This window comes from Thunnus albacares, chromosome 22 (genome assembly GCF_914725855.1).
Source record: "Thunnus albacares chromosome 22, fThuAlb1.1, whole genome shotgun sequence".
Classification (NCBI taxonomy): Eukaryota; Metazoa; Chordata; class Actinopteri; order Scombriformes; family Scombridae; genus Thunnus; species Thunnus albacares.
Window position 1 is genome coordinate 16,053,125 of NC_058127.1, and position 19,097 is coordinate 16,072,221.

Here is a 19,097-nt window from a genome sequence, read left to right on the forward strand (position 1 = left end):
TGACATTTGGGAAATACGCCTAATCTCTCTCTTGCCAAGAGTAAGATGAAGAGATCAATACCATTTTCTTTGTTTTTTTTGAGGGCTGTAGATGATTTTCAGTGTCCAAGATGGCTGCCACTGCCTTTTCCCTGTTCAGAGTCTCCCTACAATCCTCCAGAAATCACCAAAATATGGTGCAATCCCCTAAAAATGAAATCATTGGCGATGGTATGGTAATGTTTTACTTCTATCTTTTTAGAAATTTTGTTAACTTTTTATTTTTTTGATCAAGGACATTTTTAAGGACATGGGAGCACATGGTGATTGGCAACAGAGCAGGACCTCATTAAGCCTACCCAGAATTTATTTTTTCTTTTTTGTGACCTTCATGAGAAAATATGTCGATTACAAACAAAAAGCTGGCAGAGGAATTAGGAGAGATTAAAAAAATCCCTCAATTTTATGTCTGAGAAGATCAGCAAAGTGGTTAAACAGCAAGTTAACCTTATGGGCCTAATGGAGGAGGTCTGTGAGCTGGGGGCAACAATCAGCCAAAGGGGCCAGAGGATCGAACTGCTGGAACAAAGGATTGACGACTTGGAACATTACTCCCATGCTGATGACCTTATCATCACTGGGCTGGATACCAAACATCACAGCTATGCCAGGGCTGCAGCCGGTGACCAACAAGGTGAGGACGCACCACCTGAGGAGCTGCACACCCTAGAGCAACATGTGGTCCAATTCCTGAGCAGTAAGAACATTCACCTAATGAGACAGCAAATTTCAGCCTGTCACATTCTCCCACGCAAGGATAAAACAACCAAGCACATGATTGTTGTCCAGTTTGCAAATTGAAAGAATAAGGTTGAAATGTTGAAACAGTCCAAAAAACTTAAGGGTACTAGGGTGTATGTAAATGAGCACTTGATGAAGAAAAATGCTGAAATACCCGGGAATGACCGTATCCTCAGAAAGCAAAATAAAAGTCAAGCAACATGGACAAGGAATGGAAAGTATTTATAAGGTTAAATGGAGAACCAGAGCAAGCCAAGGTGGTTGTGGTACGGAATCTGAAAGATCTGGATCAATATAAGTGACAATGTTTATAAATGGGGTCAGGTCACAGCATGATGGGAACTGTGCCCTGGCATGGGGCGACACAGCAGCTATCACAGCATCCATCATATGACAAAGAATCTACAACATCTTAAAATCTGTTTTGGTCATGTCATTTTGGGGAGCATACTCTGTCACAGAGTCAAAGTTTGCAGTGGAAATTTCTGCAACTCATTGCTAAACCACCTTTTTTCCTCCATAAAATGACAGATGATGATTTTCATTTTCCTACTGAAGAAACTGAGAGGAATGATCTCTCTGAGAACGTAAATTCCTTAGTTGAGAATAGCTGTAACAAGAAAATATGTGATGAGTAAATCTTTTCTAAATTTGACTGAACATAAATTATCTACTTTTGAAAATAGCATTGATCCTGAGGCAAATTTCTACAATGAAAACAAATCAAATTCTGAATATTATGCTGAGAATCAGTTTAATAACCTTAACTTGGATGGTTTTTCAATCATACATTTTAATAGTAGAAGCCTCTATACAAATTTTGTTCAAATCAAAGACTATTTAAAATCATTAAAACATACATTTCAAGTCATTGCTATAAGTGAGACTTGGTTAACAAATGAAAAGGCTTCTAATTTTGTGTTGTTTTAGTGTAAACCAGATAAATAAAAGGGGTGGCGGCGTTGTATTTGATGTACACAAAGACTTTCAATATAAGGTAAAGGATAGTACAATTGTTAAAGATATCATGGAGAGTTTGACAGTTGAAATTCATTCCACTAAATTTAACAGTATATTCTTGAGTTGCATATACAGAACACCTAGTTCTTGTATTGATCAATTTATGAATACCATAGTTGGTATTGTTGGGAAAGTATGTGATAAGAAATCACTTTTTGTTCAAGTGACTTTAATATTGATTTGTTAAAATGGAATGAACATAAACTAACAACAGACTTTTGAAATGAAATGTTTAGTTTTGGTCTCTTGCTCTTAGTAGATAGTGTGCCATACTTATTGATAACATTTTACAACAAGTGGTTTGTTTTTAAGTGATATCAGTGATCATCTTCCTATTTTTGTGATCTTACATCATTTAAAGGTTAAAGGTTCAGTTGGTGTTAGAGAGCCTTCCTGTAAATTGGTAAGAATAAGGACACCAGAAAGAACTGAGGCCTTAAAGATGAACCTTACAAACTACAACTGGAATGAAGTGTATGTTGACAATCCATTTCAGGCCTATGATGCATTTTTGTTCACATTCTTAGAGTTCTACAATAAACATTGTCCTATTAGAAAGTGCTGGGTGAAGGATAAATATAAAGGAAAGCCATGGATGACTACAAGTCTGCAAAGAGTGCAAAAAGATACTTTACAAGAAATATTTACAATTGAGAACCAGTGAAAGTAAAAAAAAACATGTAAGAATATGTATAAGAATAAACTGACTTCCATTATGAGATTACAGATGAAGGAATACTACAATAAAATATTACAAGACAGTAAAAATAACATTCAAAGGACTTGGAAAGTCATCAATTATATTATTCGGAATAGATGTTATAAAATCGGAATTTCCAAGTTATTTCCTAAATAGCTTTGATGCTACAGTGGACAATTCAAAAAGCATCGTTGATGATTTCAGTGACTATTTTGTGGGCGTTGGCACTACTTTGGCCAGCAAAATTGTTATGCCTGATGATAAAAAATCCTCAAAAACCCTCAAAACTTGGGTTTAATGTAAATAAATTATCTCTCAATATTAAGAACACCAGCTTTATGTTTTTTGGAAATCGAAAAGAAATTGATGGAGATACTGAATTAAAAATCTGTGATGTTGAAAGAGTTTTTGAGACAAAATTCCTAGGGGTTGTGATTGAATTGCAATAAAAGCACTTAGTTAGGTTTAGGCACAAAAAACCAACAAAAAATCCCCCAACACTTGGTTAGGTTTAGGGAAAGATCGTGGTTTGGGTTAAAATTATCACTTGAAATGTCATCATGGCAACAGAAAACTCCATGACAAAAAACTATCCCGAGTCATGGTTGGAAATGTGACACTCGTGGTTGGAAGTGGGAGGCAAACAGTCATCTACTGCAGCAAAGTTCTTTTTGCCATCTAACTATCTAACCATCCACTCAACCCGCCTCCTCTAAGAAGGAAAATGTTACCTTATATAGACGTCAGTGGCATCGTCATCATGGCGTCTAATGATGTAGGTGGGTTTACATTGGAGTTAGTTAGTCCAAAATGTTGAATTTTTTTTTTTTTTAAGATACACCAAGGCAAGGTATTCTGAATCTTTGCACAAAATTCTAAAAACAAAACCAAGACAAGGGATATGTGGGAGAGTATGAGGCAGATGGTCATTCTCTCATATGTGTCTAATCACCCTCTGAGCTGAGGGGGTTGAGTGAGGACATGTAGGCATTTGTTTGTGGTTTAAGCAGTTTGGAATTCCAACTATGATGTTTTTGTTTTGTATATATATATATATCATTAGATATTATTTTCCTTTGTCCCATGAAGAATAGTGTTTCTTGCTCAAATTTAATCATAAGGTATATAAGTTCATAGGGAATAGGAATTTCATTACCCCCTTTAAAAGTGTCGATGTGTATCTTAACTTCCGCTTGGTCTCCATACCTTTGGATATATAGAAATTTGGCATAGACCCCAGAATATGTCTTTTCCTCCCATAAAACCGATGCCCATGATATCTTGCTTGAGATGAGGGGATTTAAATGAAGATGGGCAAAGGAACCGAAGGGGATTCTTCAGTTAATCCTGCTCTCCTGCTAAAACAAATATCTCATCAAATCCTTCAACTCTGAAATAAGGTCAAAAGCCAAGGATAATGAGAACTGGAACGTATGGGAAAGATCATCTGCAGAAGAGAAAGGATCCTCCCATCTGTTTTCCCCTCCTTATCCTCAATCATTCTTGTCCCTCTTTCAGCACATGCTTTCATTCGTCGGGAAAGGAGTCATTTGTCTCAGGCATTCCAGCCTAAGTGCAGTGAAGTAAATAATGGCACGGAAGCATTTGTTTTCCGCATAAACGTCATTAAACAGGAAGGTTGTCAAATATCAACTGTCACAAGGCCAGCAGGTTCAAATCACAGGTTGTGCTCATCTAGTTTTTATCACCCTCAAGAGACTCATCAAGCTGTGATATTTATTAACCTTCATCACTAATGTCATATGCATTAACACAAAATGCTAGTAGACAAAAATGTGCTTTGTTGTTCTTTGTTCCCTCAAATGGCAAGTGTAATGACACAGCAGTGGAGAGAATCCCAGAGAGACTGAAGGGGGGGGGGGGGGGGGGGAAGAATAAAAGTGATAAAAAAGACAAAAGGGGAGTCTGAACAGACAGGGACAAGAATGTGTATGTGTGTGTTTGGGTGTATGTGTTGGAGTTGCTCCTTCCTGACCTGCTTTTCTCCTTCAGGGGTCATGCACAAGCCTGCCACAATGCTATCAGCTGTCCCTTAAGGTGCCTGCTGAGGTCTACTGAGATATAAGGTGATATATAGCTTTGATATAGCCTGTAATTACTGGCCGTGAAGGCCACACCGCCTTGGGGAAAGGAAAAGGGGAACACAAAAAAAGGGAGGAGAGAGACACTGGGGCTCTGATGAGAAAAGGGTCACTGTTGTTTGATAGCACAAGTGCCCAGTCTCTCCAGCAATTTCACACAGTTGGAAGTGGCACTAGATCTATACATGTGTTGAAGAGAGGCAGATTAAACAGATGCCTCAGCTCCCAAACAATCAGCTCCAAAAATATCCCACAAGGGAATAGCAATGATTGCAAAAATCACAGGCTGCGGCGTGTGTGTACACAGTCTATGCAAATCACCTCAAATTGTGTTAAATGAAACCTTGGTAGCATGTTTCAATTACAGCATCATTAGCCTCCATCTAGTTTGCAACACGACACCACCTATAGGTGACATGTTTATCCAGAGGCTGTGGATTCTGCAGAGGCATGGTGTTTGTGGCACAAAGGGAGGAATGGCTAATGAAAGAGACCCATTCATTTCATCCTGTCACAGCATGGTGCGAGACAACCTTCATTTTGAGATGCATTACAGCACTCACAAGCTCAGTGGCGCGCTATCACTCAGATACAGGGTGCTATTAGCTCTCGTTTAAAAGACTGTAATGGAACCAAACACCTTTCCAGAGTAGGCCATCATACACCTTTATAAGTGGGCTGAACTGTCACAGGTAGCGCTTGGGTTTGATAGCTGAATACCAATGGAGCACTCCTAGTGGATGGGGGTGGGGGGGTGGGGAAGGATTGAGCCGCCTAAATGTGTATTGACAGATCATGAGGGCTGGTGACATGGCTGGGCATTTGCTGGTGATGGATGCGAGCTTGGCACACAGACTAAGCCGGCAGCAGCGTGGCTCATCTTCAGACGGGATGTGAATGCTAACTACCACACTTGCCAGCCACCACGACTTAACTGGTGCCAGCAGGAGAGGCAGGTGGCACACAGGCTAGAGGAAAAGAAAAGGGCAGAGTCCCACAAGAGGGAAATACTATCAGTACACTCACAAGCATGCTAATTAGAGTTTAACAAGATGAAGGTAATGCTCAGGTTATTATACTGTACCTTAACCAGTTTATCTTTATTACATTAAGAATTTAAGTGGAGTAAACATAATGAGATTAAACTATTTGCCAACCTTTTTACTTACTCTGACACAAACTCATCTGACCAACACTGTGTCCCAAAACCATACTAAACACTGATTGTATATATAGCATATACATTATATAGCATGGACTGCATTAATTGTATAGTTTTTGCAGTTAGCATGCAAGAAATCGACAGATTGTACCATTTTATGCTTACAGGAGATGATACAATACAATATCTGCTAGGGTGATTATGTCAGTTGATATGAGCTTATGACAGATATATTGGTGCTGACATACATGTTAAAGATAATTAACAAGGAATCACAGTACAGATTATATTTGAGCTAATTTTGAAGCAGAGTCACTATGACATGGTTGGTCCAGCAGAGAGCAGTCAAAAATATCGTTTATGTCATGTGTTTATACATTTTTTAAAGGCTGATATATATCTTTATTGATTTATTTATTTTTTTTAATAAATCGATCAAATATCAATATTGGCATCAGTCTAACAAATCCAGTATCAGTCGGGCTATAGTGTGTATACAAAATCAATGGCATGGCCTTCAGTGGAAAATATATCCTAATTCACCGACGCAAAAAGAACAAAAAAAAACATCAATGTAAGTCCGTCCATTCTCCGTCTCCTTGTTGTTTTCTGTAGGCTGCAACACATCCTTCCACACATTAGCCAAGTAATCAAACAACACATGGAAACTGCAATTATTGGGGAAATCAGGTTACGGCGAACCATGTAAATGCTTTAATCACACTATTACATTGTTTGGGTTGTTTCCAACGATTGAGTTGCGGTGTGCATGTAAACATACTGCATGATGAATAGAATAAAGACAGGGACATGTAAAAGGTAGAAGGAATACTCAGCTACAGTAATAAAGAAAGGGTAGAACTGCCTCACGGCTGATATCTACTTATTTCAGATTATAAAGCAGACAAGCCAGTGAAGAAACAAATAAATATATGTTGATGTTAAATTAAACTGTGCAAACGTTGGCTTACTGACTACAAATTTGATTAAAACAAATTAATTGTATTTTTTTTGATGGCACAACACTGTAAATTAACCACGACATAGATCAACATGTGACATTGTTTGGCTTCATGCATCACATTATCACATTATCTTCGCTGAAATCATATCCATCTGAAAATCAAATATATCAAGACAAATCTTTGTGCCTTGGCTTTAACACCTGCTATATCACAAGTCTTTGAAGACTTTCTCTGTTCAAATTGCTTGTTTCTGTTTTGTTCTCGTTTTCTTTTTAACCCTAATGAGCTTTGCCGCAGGTGCCTAGCAACGGCTCTGACAGCTCGACAATGAAATAGTCGGGGGTGGCGTTCGTTTGTTGTGCTAACCTCAGCATGCTAATGTGTCGCGGTGTCGCTATAGCCACAAATATCTTTGTATCTAGGGATGGTGTGATCCTCTCACACCATCCCTACTTTTCCTCCCCCTCCACCCTTTCTCGACTCATACCACCCACACCTTTCATCCACTTAGTAACTTCCTCTCCCTAGACAAAGCGTTCTAGCCCTGAATCGACTCGGTTACCTTTTAGCATCACTTCAACACCCCCGGTAGCAACGAGATCCTAAAAAGACGTGCTTTTCCCTGGTACTTTGTTAGTTTTGTGTTCTTGACAGTAGCAGGACCCGTTGATTCATTCCTGCAGGGATTTTTAGTCTGAGTGGGCGGCTGGAGAACAAGGGAGCTACAGGGTGCATCAATTATCTGACAACATGTTTCAAGCTACCTCTTTTTACCATCAGCTGCTTTTCACACAGCTGATTATCTGAACTCTATGGTACCAAACTAAAAAGCCAAGAGCAATTGTTTGATAAAGTCCAAAGGTCCATTAGTATTCTCAAAGGGGTCCGTCTTGTGTGGAACTAAAGCTTTGGCAATGAAAAAGAGGTGGCATATGTTAAGCTTTGGAAATAAAAAGAGGTAGACAAACGTTAACGCAGAGTAGCAATTTAGATAAAGTCCATCCCTTCTGAGTGTTCAAGGGTGTTTTGACCTCAAAGGCAAGAGTAACCATGCTTAGAATGATATCCCAGAAAGGAGTCTTCATTCTGCTCTAAGTGCCGCAATGAGTCAACAAAAGATTGACTATACATGGTATATTCACTCTACACCCGTCTTGAGGTCTACATTTTCTTGAATCCAGACTACTTGGTTAAAACCTTGAAACTTGTGTATATATTACCTTAATGTTCGCAATCAATTACACCCCAAAAGCCAAAGGACGGTAAGACTACACTCTATCTGCCCTGACAAATAGGTCTCCATGTCCCGGTTTCTGCACCACAGGGTCGTAACTCAGAAAACAAGACTCACATCTGGCAGCAGAGCTCATTGAGCAAATCTTTATATTGACAGATAACTCATAATGTATTCAAAGTATTCCAAATGAACATTGATTTGCGTCTGAACAAATTTATGACTGGTATAGATTAACAGCCAGGTATGGTGAGGTTTGAATGTGTTCATGGCTCACTGGGATTCTTGACCCAATTAATCCATAAAATACATGTGTTACTAAACCACACACCTACCCAGAGGAGGATTTCTGCATTCATTTTCCAAAACAACTAGTGACTTTGCAAAGCTGGTTGTATGATTTGTTGCTTTTTGCAAATCTCAAGGGGATGATCCTCATATTTATCGCACGAGACAAATCATTGAGAAACCCTGGGTTCTACATTTTATAAGCTAAATGCCATGTTTTCCACAAATCTATAACATTTCCATATTCTGGGAAATGAGTAAGATCAATAAAATTTGTTTTTTCATGAAGAAAAACAAGGAGAGCTGCATTTAATTTCATTTCAGTAAGACTCAGATGTGAATTATAGCATCTCTCATTAACTTGCTGATTATGTTTTCAATAGCTTTTTAACAAACACAACTACTCTAATCAATTACTTAACCTCACGAAGCAAATTCTGCACGAGTGTGACTATGAGTGTGACTGTGTGTGTACATATTCATTCATGCAAATGCTCATATTCCACTATTTGGAACGGGGCTACAGACTCGTTATTACCATCATTTGTCGTCATCATCCAGAGTTTCAGTTTGAAAAAAGCTGTAAGTCATTTTTTTTCAATAATGTCCGATGATAATATCAAATTAAATTCAAAGTCACCATAATTCATTCAAATCAGGCAGAGTAATTAACACAAATGTGTCCTTACCTTTGAGACATGATCTTGTATGCATCTGGCAGGTAACACCGCGTGTTCTCCATCTGTGCTGGGTCTGCATCACAGATCTTGTCATCGGTGCGGCCATAGTTGGCGCTCTCGATCATGATGACGTCGGTGCCCGGGCAGCGCAACTCGATGGGGTAGCTTTCGCACGACAGCTCCCTCCTCACCACCGCCATGGGGATGGGTGCTCTACTGAAGGCTGCAGAGTGGGAGAAAAAAAAAATACAGAATGTAAGTATGAGTTATTCTTTTTTTTTTACTTTAGTTAAAGGATTTCTGCACTTCAGTTTGAAAACAACTCCTCATCGAGTTAAGGTTAGCTGAGAACTGAATACAAACTACGTATATTCCTAAAGGAGAATACAAGAACAGATGGGAGGACCTGCAATCAAAAGGTCTGACACTGAGACATATGAGAAAAGGTTGTCCACCCTGGTCTAGAGAGTGTGGGCGGACAGGACGCTGGTTGTTTGTAGTGGGCGGATGAGCAATACCACAGGGGCCCTTGAGAGGCCAGGAGTTGTGGAAAGAGCGAGCGAGAGAGTGAGAGATTGACACAAATCAAACATAAGGAAATAGACACAGTGTTTGCATTTGGCTGTGAGGAAATAAACACTCATTACATGGGCATTCAACTGAGAAATTAGAGACAGACAGAAACACAGACACAAAGAACACAGAGCAGAGTGTTTCTCATGTAAATTGTTACAATATCCCTCCAGACTCGAATCTATAAATCATAAGAGCTGCTTCATTTCTTTGTAGTTTTAAGGTGACACAATGCTCTTCAGTTAGGCTGAAAGCAGACAGAAGGCAGAGGGTCAAAAGGTTCTTGTTGCCTCGAGCCAAATCCGAGAGTCTGTTTGGCAAAAATCTGCTGTTTACTGTAGAGCCAAATGGCCAGGAGGACTAGCGGGACCAAGCGGCGGCGGTCCGGAGGTTGCTGTTTTCGCTCTCCCTGACATATAGACGTGCACGGGCGTGTGTGTGCGGAGGCTCACGCTAGCGCACGAGCGGGCATGTTCACAACAGACCGGAGGAGTTTCGTGTTTACAGCGAGAATAAAAAATGAGCGAGAAACATAAACATTGGCCTGTGTGACTGTGGAGATTATAGATTTTTATAAACATCCTTTCAGACAAGTGTCTGAGCTGCAAGAGCCACTAAGATGATGTGCAGCACAGGCATTCATCAGGGAGGACGGACAGAATGAGAGAGACGGACAGAGAGGGAGAAAGAAAAGAGGCACAGAGAGCGTATCCACATGTGAAAATAGGGCTGGGTGATATCACCTGAAATCAATATCATTATTAATCATCACATTTGCCAATACATGACAGTATTTATCTATTGTACTGATTCACATGGTATTTTTTTTCTCATCCCAGTTGCTTTTTCCAAGCTAGACCGGACACTCATGGTTAATTACATCTCTTAAAACTACAAGGTGCAATGATGTAATAAATTCACACGACGTACATGTGGTTTTTCAGAATTCAAGAGCTTTTCTCAGGAAAAAAAAAAAAAAAAATCACATCAGCATTTCTAATGTGATAAATCCATAAGAAGGCACACATGATTTTGGACATTTTCCTTATAGTATGAAAACAATTACATGAACCAGACACAGGTGAAATACAATTTAATATTTCACATGTGCATTTTTCTGAGGATATACAATCTCTTGCCATTTTCAGTTTTTCAAATGTCATACAGGTCTCTCTTCTCATCTTTCTCTGAAAAATAAACAAAGATACACAACAAAACACATAGACGCTTTTTTTTTTTTTTTTGAGGTGAAACAACAAAAGAGGCCGCTCATTATCGTGTCATTTCATTTTCTCTCATAAATCATTCAAAACCCCAACACAGTACAGCTCACTTGCCACCGAAACATCACAGATTGGAATAATTGTATTCAGTTTGGTGATGAAAGCCATCAATTATCTTCCTCTTAATGGGGAGACTTATTCCGCCCCCCTGAAAGCACTGGTCTGGATCACACCAGACTTTGTTGAAACTGACAAAGGCGGAGAAAAAGGGATAACACAGGTTGACTACGGCAGGTGCACTTAGATAAATGATAAAAGAGTAACTGACTCTGAATGACAAAAAGGGAAATCTTGCTTTGTTTATTAATGCTCATGCTGTTAGTCAAAGAAAAATCATGAAAAAACCCTTAAATTAGATCTATTATACAACTTTATATTAAGAATCTTGATCAAATTGATCTCTAAGATATACTATAAATTCAAAAAGCTTAGAGTAGTTCTATTAAGCCTTGTAACCCTGTAAAGGCAACAGCTCAATTCATTTGAGCATCCCCAAAAGAGGCATTAAGAAAACATCAGAGAGTAGCGAGCGCAACGTCGTCAACATGGGCACCAGCAATCCCCTAATGTAAGCGAGTAAATGCATGCCAATGGTGTCTCGGATTACCTGTCTAGTCAACAACTGTAGTGTAATTACATTTGTGCCCGGAGGCGGTGATTGATAGGGCTCATATTCCTCAGATGCCAGAGCCAGCATCCTGCCCCCACTTGCATGTATCGCTATCTACCTGCACACATCATTGACAAAGCTATGGAAAATCGAAGTAGTCTTATTGAAAGTTCATCCTCTTATCTAAAGTTCCCATGTTCTATTCACTTCTTCATCTCGCTTTCCCCGCTCACCAGCTAATACTTCAGAGGAGTATTTATATGCAGCGTATATGTCTTTTTTTTCCTCCACTGCAGATTCTCCCAGGATAATTCCTCTGCACTGCTGAATAAAGAAGGGATGGAGGGGGGGTGGATGAAGTAGTTTGGAGAAAGCAAACTGTAGGGGTCACAATGGATACGTCCATAACTTTCACACCACAGAGAAGTGTTTTTAATCACGATGCTTACAAGTGGCATAACTCACAAATGAACATTTCAAAAAATGCAATTACTCACCAAAAAGGGCAACAGAAAGGTCACAGAGAAAAATGGTCATTTGGAAAATGTCGCTCCCCTGCAGAGCTTTTAAAAAAATCGCTCCAAGGGGGAAATGCTTTGGAGTTCTGACCGTGGGTTTTTTTTTAATAGTGATACCAACTAAGAGGGGAGAAATTTTGCTGTTTAACAGCTGAGCTTATTTTTGGGTCACTGAAAAGAGACTCAGACCCATTACCTTCCCTGAACCAGTGGACACTGAAGTGCAGACAGAGCTGAGTAACAATGACATTTAAAAGTCATCATTAGTAACAAAACAGGGGCCTTGGGGGGACTTGTATTTCATTTCATCTCCCAAGAAAATGTGTCAGGGAGAAGAAGTTAAGGTCAACCACCACATATAATTACACTGAGCCCGTCTAAATTAGCCACCACCATTTGGATAAACAGATGTCTGGGACATGTGACGGCCTCTCAACAAGAGGAACATGGTTTTAGATCATTTTCAGGCTTCAACTGAAGTGCGTACGCTGAGACGCAGCAGATAATTTCCCAATAAATATGCTCTCTACAATTAGGCAGTCAGAAAGTCTGACAAAGTGCCAAATATGTTCCCAGAAAAGGAGGGGGGGGGGGGGCAAAAAATGTGTAGGCTATTAATATGGGAGGATGCAATATTTTATTCTTTAAAAAGAGGCTCTGTTCCTGCAGCAGATGATACAAACTTTATGTGTGTGTGTGTGTGCAAAGGGGCTTGCATTCAAATGAACTCTGACTTCATTGAATTAATGTAAGATAGATGGAAAAGAGAGGAGGAGATGGCGAGGGAGCTGATTCAACAGATCAAATGTCTCTTTCTCCACCGAGGGCTGCTGGATGGTCCAGCCCCCAGAGCTAGTGATTAATTAGCGCATGAATCTGGATACTGTTATTTGATTAGACCAATGGGAGCCTGTCACACCCACTTCCTAGTTTGCAACAAATGACATCTCCTGGAGTGGGGGGAGGGGGTGGGGGGGGGGGGGGGGGGGGGGGGATGAATAACTCACTTGCAGGACTACTTTGAAACGAATGGGAGAAATCTTTGAATTGCGAAGTACAGCATTTTCAATAATGCATGAGGGATTATTTATCTTGAAGTGAGAAACAGTTCAGGCAAATTGTTCTCCCAAGTAAATTACGTTTACATATGGCCTAAGGCAACGGAAATCTCCAAGGCTTTCACACGGAGTGCAAAATTATCCAGGAACTGAACTGTCAAAGAGCTCTGCAGATGGAGCATTTAAAAAAGAACAGCATCCCGAAAACAATGTTTGTGCTGCATGAGAAGAATCTGACACTCGGAATAAGCGCCATCACTCTCGCTTACATCGCCGAGGTGATCAGACAGCTTCCACCTTGAGTTCCACAGTTTTAAAAATGAGACTAAAGAACCCTTTCTAGTGAAACATGTGCCGCTGGGTGACAGATAGTACCTCCGCAGTGATGAATTCATGAGCCGAGCATGGGAATGATTGTGACAAACTTCTCAAATGGATTTGATGGCTTTTGACACATTGACCAATGATGCTGCTAAGCACAATTAGCATTACTCATTGTGACAGGACCCAGATATCCATTCAACACGCCAAATGAACAAGCCATTTGTTTTGCTTCTACTTGCATTCACTGACACACATTTGAACACATTAATTGGCAACACACCACGCACTTGCAAATTTCCAGCAGAGGGAAAAGACTGATGGTGGGGTTTTTTTTTTTTTTTGCAAGGCAGCGACGTGCGAATGTTTCGAAACTGTCCGTCAAACTGCCCAATGATGCCTGGAGGGAAATTAGCTCTTCAGTGTTAACAAATTAGCTCAGAGGGAGGATCGGTTGCAGTGCAATCGTAATAAACTACTGCACCTTATTGGATCAACCTCCTCACACGGTGAATATTTGATGTGTTTTTTATGAGAAGCCGCATGCGACTCCTTCCTGATGGAATCGACAAGATAGTAGTCATTACAGAACAGCGGTGTATTACTTTTTTTTTTTTCTCTCCTTCCACTGTAACAATGTATTGACACGGTGAAAGTTAATAACTGTGAAAGTTAATAAATTAGTTGCTACATTGGATGGAAGGAAATTTTTGCAGCACGCAGCAACTTCCTTCCCCTCTGTGATATAGTTCCAGTAGACAGTAACCTCATGTTTGCATATACACAAAGTAACAAATACAAGTACCTTGCCATCACTCCATAAAGGCTTGATTCACATACTCAGAACATAGGGGTGAAGTGTCTTTCCATCCAGCAAGCACTTTCATTTAATTAATCACTACTTCAATTCATTAAGTGCATAGCCGTGGCAAGAAAAGAAAAAAAAAAAGAGGAAATGGGAAGCAAGTCTCCCATCAAGGTCTTATGTTAAAAACCACTTCGGTGTGCAAATTACAACATTAGTTTCTGAGGTCAAATCCACTCACGCTTAGGAGAAATCAGTGATTCCCTTTAGTGTTATTCAAGCAGTTTAGATTTTTATTGAAATTAGCTGAATTGCTTTAAAATTCATTACATTTATTAACTTCAAAAACACTTATTATTTGCTTCTTTTTAGTGCTGATTCTGAGCACTGAAGATTTTTGGTAATTTACCAGTTTTCCTTTCCTAGGCATAAACACAGCAGAGGTGTGTGTCCTGCTTCCTATCAGCAAAGTGGAGTTTTGTCAGATGGTCCAAGCCGGAGATGAGTCTGTGGAGCTGGCAGCTTCCGTGGCAGCGGCTCCTGACAGCGAGCTGGGCTTTGTTCAGCTCCCGTCATGTCTGACATCGTTTTGCTATTTCCTCTCTTTTCATTGCATCTCCCTCCTCCCGCTCCCCCCCCCCCCTCCTTCCTGTAACCCACCCACATGTGCCGGCATCACTCAAGGGAACATCTCAGCCAAGACTAATGCACCTTAGCCCCCACCTACTGTACAGTGCCTCCTAGGCTAAAATGAACACAATCCCTGTCACACATACACACAGAGAGGATACACACCGACACGCGCACACACACAACTCCCAGAGCAGGCATGACTCAACATGCCCCTATAGTAACACATGCCCTGATAGTAATTGAGGTCAAAGAAAAGAAACAACAGGCTGATTTTCGTCCTGTGTGAAGGGAAAGAGGTCTTTTCCTCACTCTTCTTTTACCACACATCATCTGATGGAATTGCTTAACAGCACACTGGAGGCAAGGGCTTTGCTAAGTTTAGCACTGTGAACTGAGACAAACTGCAGTGCAACCTCACTAATCTGAACCTCTCAGGAAACAGAGGTTGTTCAGTGTTCAAACAAGTGAAAAAACACTAGGGCCAAGCAATCAATATGAAAAAACATGCATACTTTTAAAAACATTCTCAAGGAGATATTTTGGTGCTAACAGGCGCCAGGCTGGAGTGTAACTTTTAGTAAATTTGAAACAAATATATTATCATGTACGGTCTAGGGAAATTTTTCCAATGGTAGTACACTCTTCTTCTTCTTATCTTTAGAAATACAATATTTAAAAGATAATCTAGCTTGCTGTATAGCATAACAATCAAGGCGATTGTGTTAAGAAATGTGTTAAGATTTTCTGTATTGATTCTGTTGTGCTTTTAGGCTAAGGAGTATTTTAATGTTGTAGTGGGATGAAGTGAAGCAAATTTTAACCATAAATACTGTTGGGTATTTTAATATATAACAAGACATCATGTTTTATAAGATGATGGCATGCTTTTTATTTAAAGATTCTATATGTAGGAATCGAAAAATTCCTTCTCATTAGTGACACCGGTGGCTGTTAAGTGAGCTGCAGTCAACGTCCCGTCACTGGCACTCGCGGAGTGAACAGCAGCGCGAGACTATTGCAGGTGATGTCTTTTTCCTCGCTTACACTTCTCATAATAACATAAAAGATCTCTAACATTCTGTTTTGCACTGTGTTCCTGCAAAGCATCACTCAATCCCAATACATCAGATCAAAAAATGCAAAAATGTCACATCTGTTGTATTTTTGTGGAAAATCTGGAGCGCGTCCTTCACATAGAAATCAGTCCACAGGCTGATATACTCAACCAACAAAGGGAAAGTGTCATTTTTTTAAGTTCCATTAAAACCCATTCACTCATTGGCAATGAAAAACAATATATGTAAATTGCTTTATAATTCTGACATATAGAACCTTTAAAATCTTAATCTTGAAAGTAACTATGAACTACAACAGTTAAATAAATACAGTGGAATAAAAAGCACAATATAGTATAAAATAGTAGAAATTGGGAGTACTCGAGTAAAATACCTAAAATTATACTTGAATAAATATACTTAGTAACCTTCCACCATTGGCAGCAGATTATATTTTGCATTTACTTTGATATTTATTCTGATAAGCACCTGTTTTTTGTAATTTCTTTAAGTAATATTTGATAAGTTTGCCTGTAACCATAATCAACAATCTGCTGTCTGATGTACTGTATGACTCTTTACCTCTGTCTTAAGGAATCACCATTCATGTGAACACTTCAGTGCCTTCCATTCATTGCCATAGCAACCCACAGTATTGTATACGCTCTATGGGCTCTTTTCATGAGATACTGCACAAACTGATGACAGAACACCTAGAAAATACACTCTCGTGTAATGAATAGGAAACCAGGCAATATCGCTGTCTGAATGGATCCCCGGGGCTCTGCTTATTATAGTTGTATTAATAGTGCAATAGTGAGAGCAAATAGAGGTGAACTCCAGCACTAACGTACTAGCCACAAGGTTAACGCCACACTGTCTATCACGACCAAACTGATAATAACCTTCTGCTCTGGCACAATATGATGTTTGTGTCTGCTGATCGTGGTGATAGTAAAGAAGTACTTGATCTGTGCGGACCCCAATCAGTCAACAGGACAGTAAAATGAACAACCGCACGCCACACTACACTACACACCATATCAATTTTACATACAACAGGCAGTAATTTGTTGGAGGCTGATAAAGAACAAGTGTATTTTTCTACTTGAAACAAGCAGGATGGGAGGGGGGGGGGGGTGTAATAACATAATTTACATAACACAGCACATTGGTTGATGAAATCTCAAGATGAAATTTCCTTCTGTGTTTGTCATGAAGGCTGGATGAGAAATTTGGCCTTGTTCGGAATCTGGAGTTGTACAAACTAAGGACGAGCAGTTTTCAATTTCTCGCCATTTGAAGACAAAAAACAGAAAACTGAAGCTTGCTCTCACCACGTCCTTGTATGAACTTGTTTGCATTCTATTTGATCAAAAGTATCCTTGCACAAGGACCAAACTCCATGAATTACATTGTATTTGTGATTTGTTTTCTGTGGCACGTTCGAAAATAAACCTAAGCCAATTTTCTTCCCATACTCCTGACTGTAATTTTTACTGCAGTGTAATAACCAAGGGGCAAAAAGCATGAATTAACACCAATTAAAGCTGTAATGTTTACTTACATAATGAAGAACAAGAAATTATTTAAATGACAAAATTAAAATGTGATTTCATGCATATGCATCTGTTATGTTTTTAGGTTAACAAAGACATCAGTTCATATTTCTTGAATTAGTCGTGCTTGTGAGGGCACACAATACTGGCCAAAATAATCAGTTTAAGCCACCCATACAGTACATATCTAGCTACAGTCTTTTATTTGACAGTTAATGTTTGACAGTTTCACACATATAGCGGATGATAAAACTAGTTTAAGCTACAAATGCACACATCAAATCCCTGAAAGGTACGACTCAAAGGCATTTGAATGAGTATAGATAACGGTGAAATGAAGTGGAGAAGGGGTGGGGGTAGGAGCTGGGGGGTTTGCCCTATATACTGTAAGAACCCAAAGGGTTGTACAATCTGATAGTGCCGGGTGGCATCAGCAGATTAAAGGCTGTCTGTATCTGTACTTAACTGCAACCCACTTCTTTTGTTACCTCCCTTGTGGTTTGCTCATTCTTACACGTGTTTATGTGCGCATATGCCCACTTTAATACATTCTGCAATCGGGTGGGGGTTGTTCCTCCCCGGGGAACATTGCTATCTGGCACATACACCTACGCGTTCAGAAAGTGACACCGTTCAAGGATGACAATTTTAAATCAGGCCCCCTGCTTGTTCTGTTTCACTTTCTCCTCCCAGTGCTACAACTTTACTGGCTGGGGCGGAGCGCTCGTTCAATCTAACAGTATGTCAATCTTTTCTCAGTGCCCCAACCTGCCCTATGTGATAATACAAGCCAGCTCATAGGCCATTTTAGTGGTCCAGTTGCTACTAAAGGAGGTTACGGTAGCTGAGGAGCTAATTGTGCTAGCTTGATGCAAAGCTACCTCTAGATGAACTCGAAATGACAGGCTGCAAGTGAAGATGTTGAAACAACAGAAACAGGAAAGAGTGACGGGAATGTGTGGGTGACATTGTAGTAAAGTTGGATTTGTGAAAAAAGAAACAGTAACAGGAGAAAAGTGAGATAAAAAAAAGTTGTATGGAGAAGAAAGGTGTTGGAAACAAAAACCCAGTGTTGGAGATGGAGGTAAAAGTGTAACAAAAAGAAAAAAAAAACAAAAACAACAGTGGTTCCTCAACCACCCACAGAGTAAGAAGTAATCTCATTCCACATGTATGCAATCAAGGCAGTGCTGTTGAAATTAGCTTGGGTGGCTACGCTACATCTGAGACACACAGCTGTAGTATGATGATCTCCTTTGATCGTCTTTTCTTCTGTATGCAAAAGGACAGGTATCGGACATGGGGTTATTGTGCGCAGATAATGAATATGTATAAAGCAACATGTACGTGGAACTCACGTATCAAATCATCTGGCCGCAACTCTTAATATGTGGCATATTGGAATCCGACGACAAGCATAACAAGCGTGAAATGGGAGGGATTGCGAGATTTCAGGCAAAACATGCCACACATGGTTTCACAGAAGCAGGTGTGGAGCTGTGATTCGTTATACAATATCACATGAAGACAGGCTTGCACCTCAAAAAACAACTACTTTATGTGGCAGACCTGTTAGTGGGAAACATAGACGCTTCGGTGGTTGCATCTTACAAGACACTGAATTTCTGCAAATCAGAGCATGTTCCCATTGAACATCTATCTCAAGCAATCTTACAAGGTCTCTAAAACTTCGGTTGTTCAAATTTGTTGCGACAGAATGCTTAACATCTTGTGTGTGAGGCTTAGTTTTC

General features: G+C 39.8%; 1 protein-coding gene across 13 annotated transcripts in view; it reads right to left on the reverse strand.

Annotated features, from left to right (window-relative positions):
- The window catches only part of LOC122973443 (adhesion G protein-coupled receptor L3-like), a 243,642-nt gene that overhangs the window by 128,910 nt on the left and 95,635 nt on the right, over positions 1 to 19,097 (reverse strand). For all 13 annotated transcript variants that reach the window (XM_044340968.1, XM_044340969.1, XM_044340972.1 and 10 more), the window contains one exon: positions 8,941 to 9,154. In XM_044340968.1, coding sequence (XP_044196903.1) covers positions 8,941 to 9,154 — 214 coding nt within the window. The remainder of the gene's footprint in view (positions 1 to 8,940; positions 9,155 to 19,097) is intronic.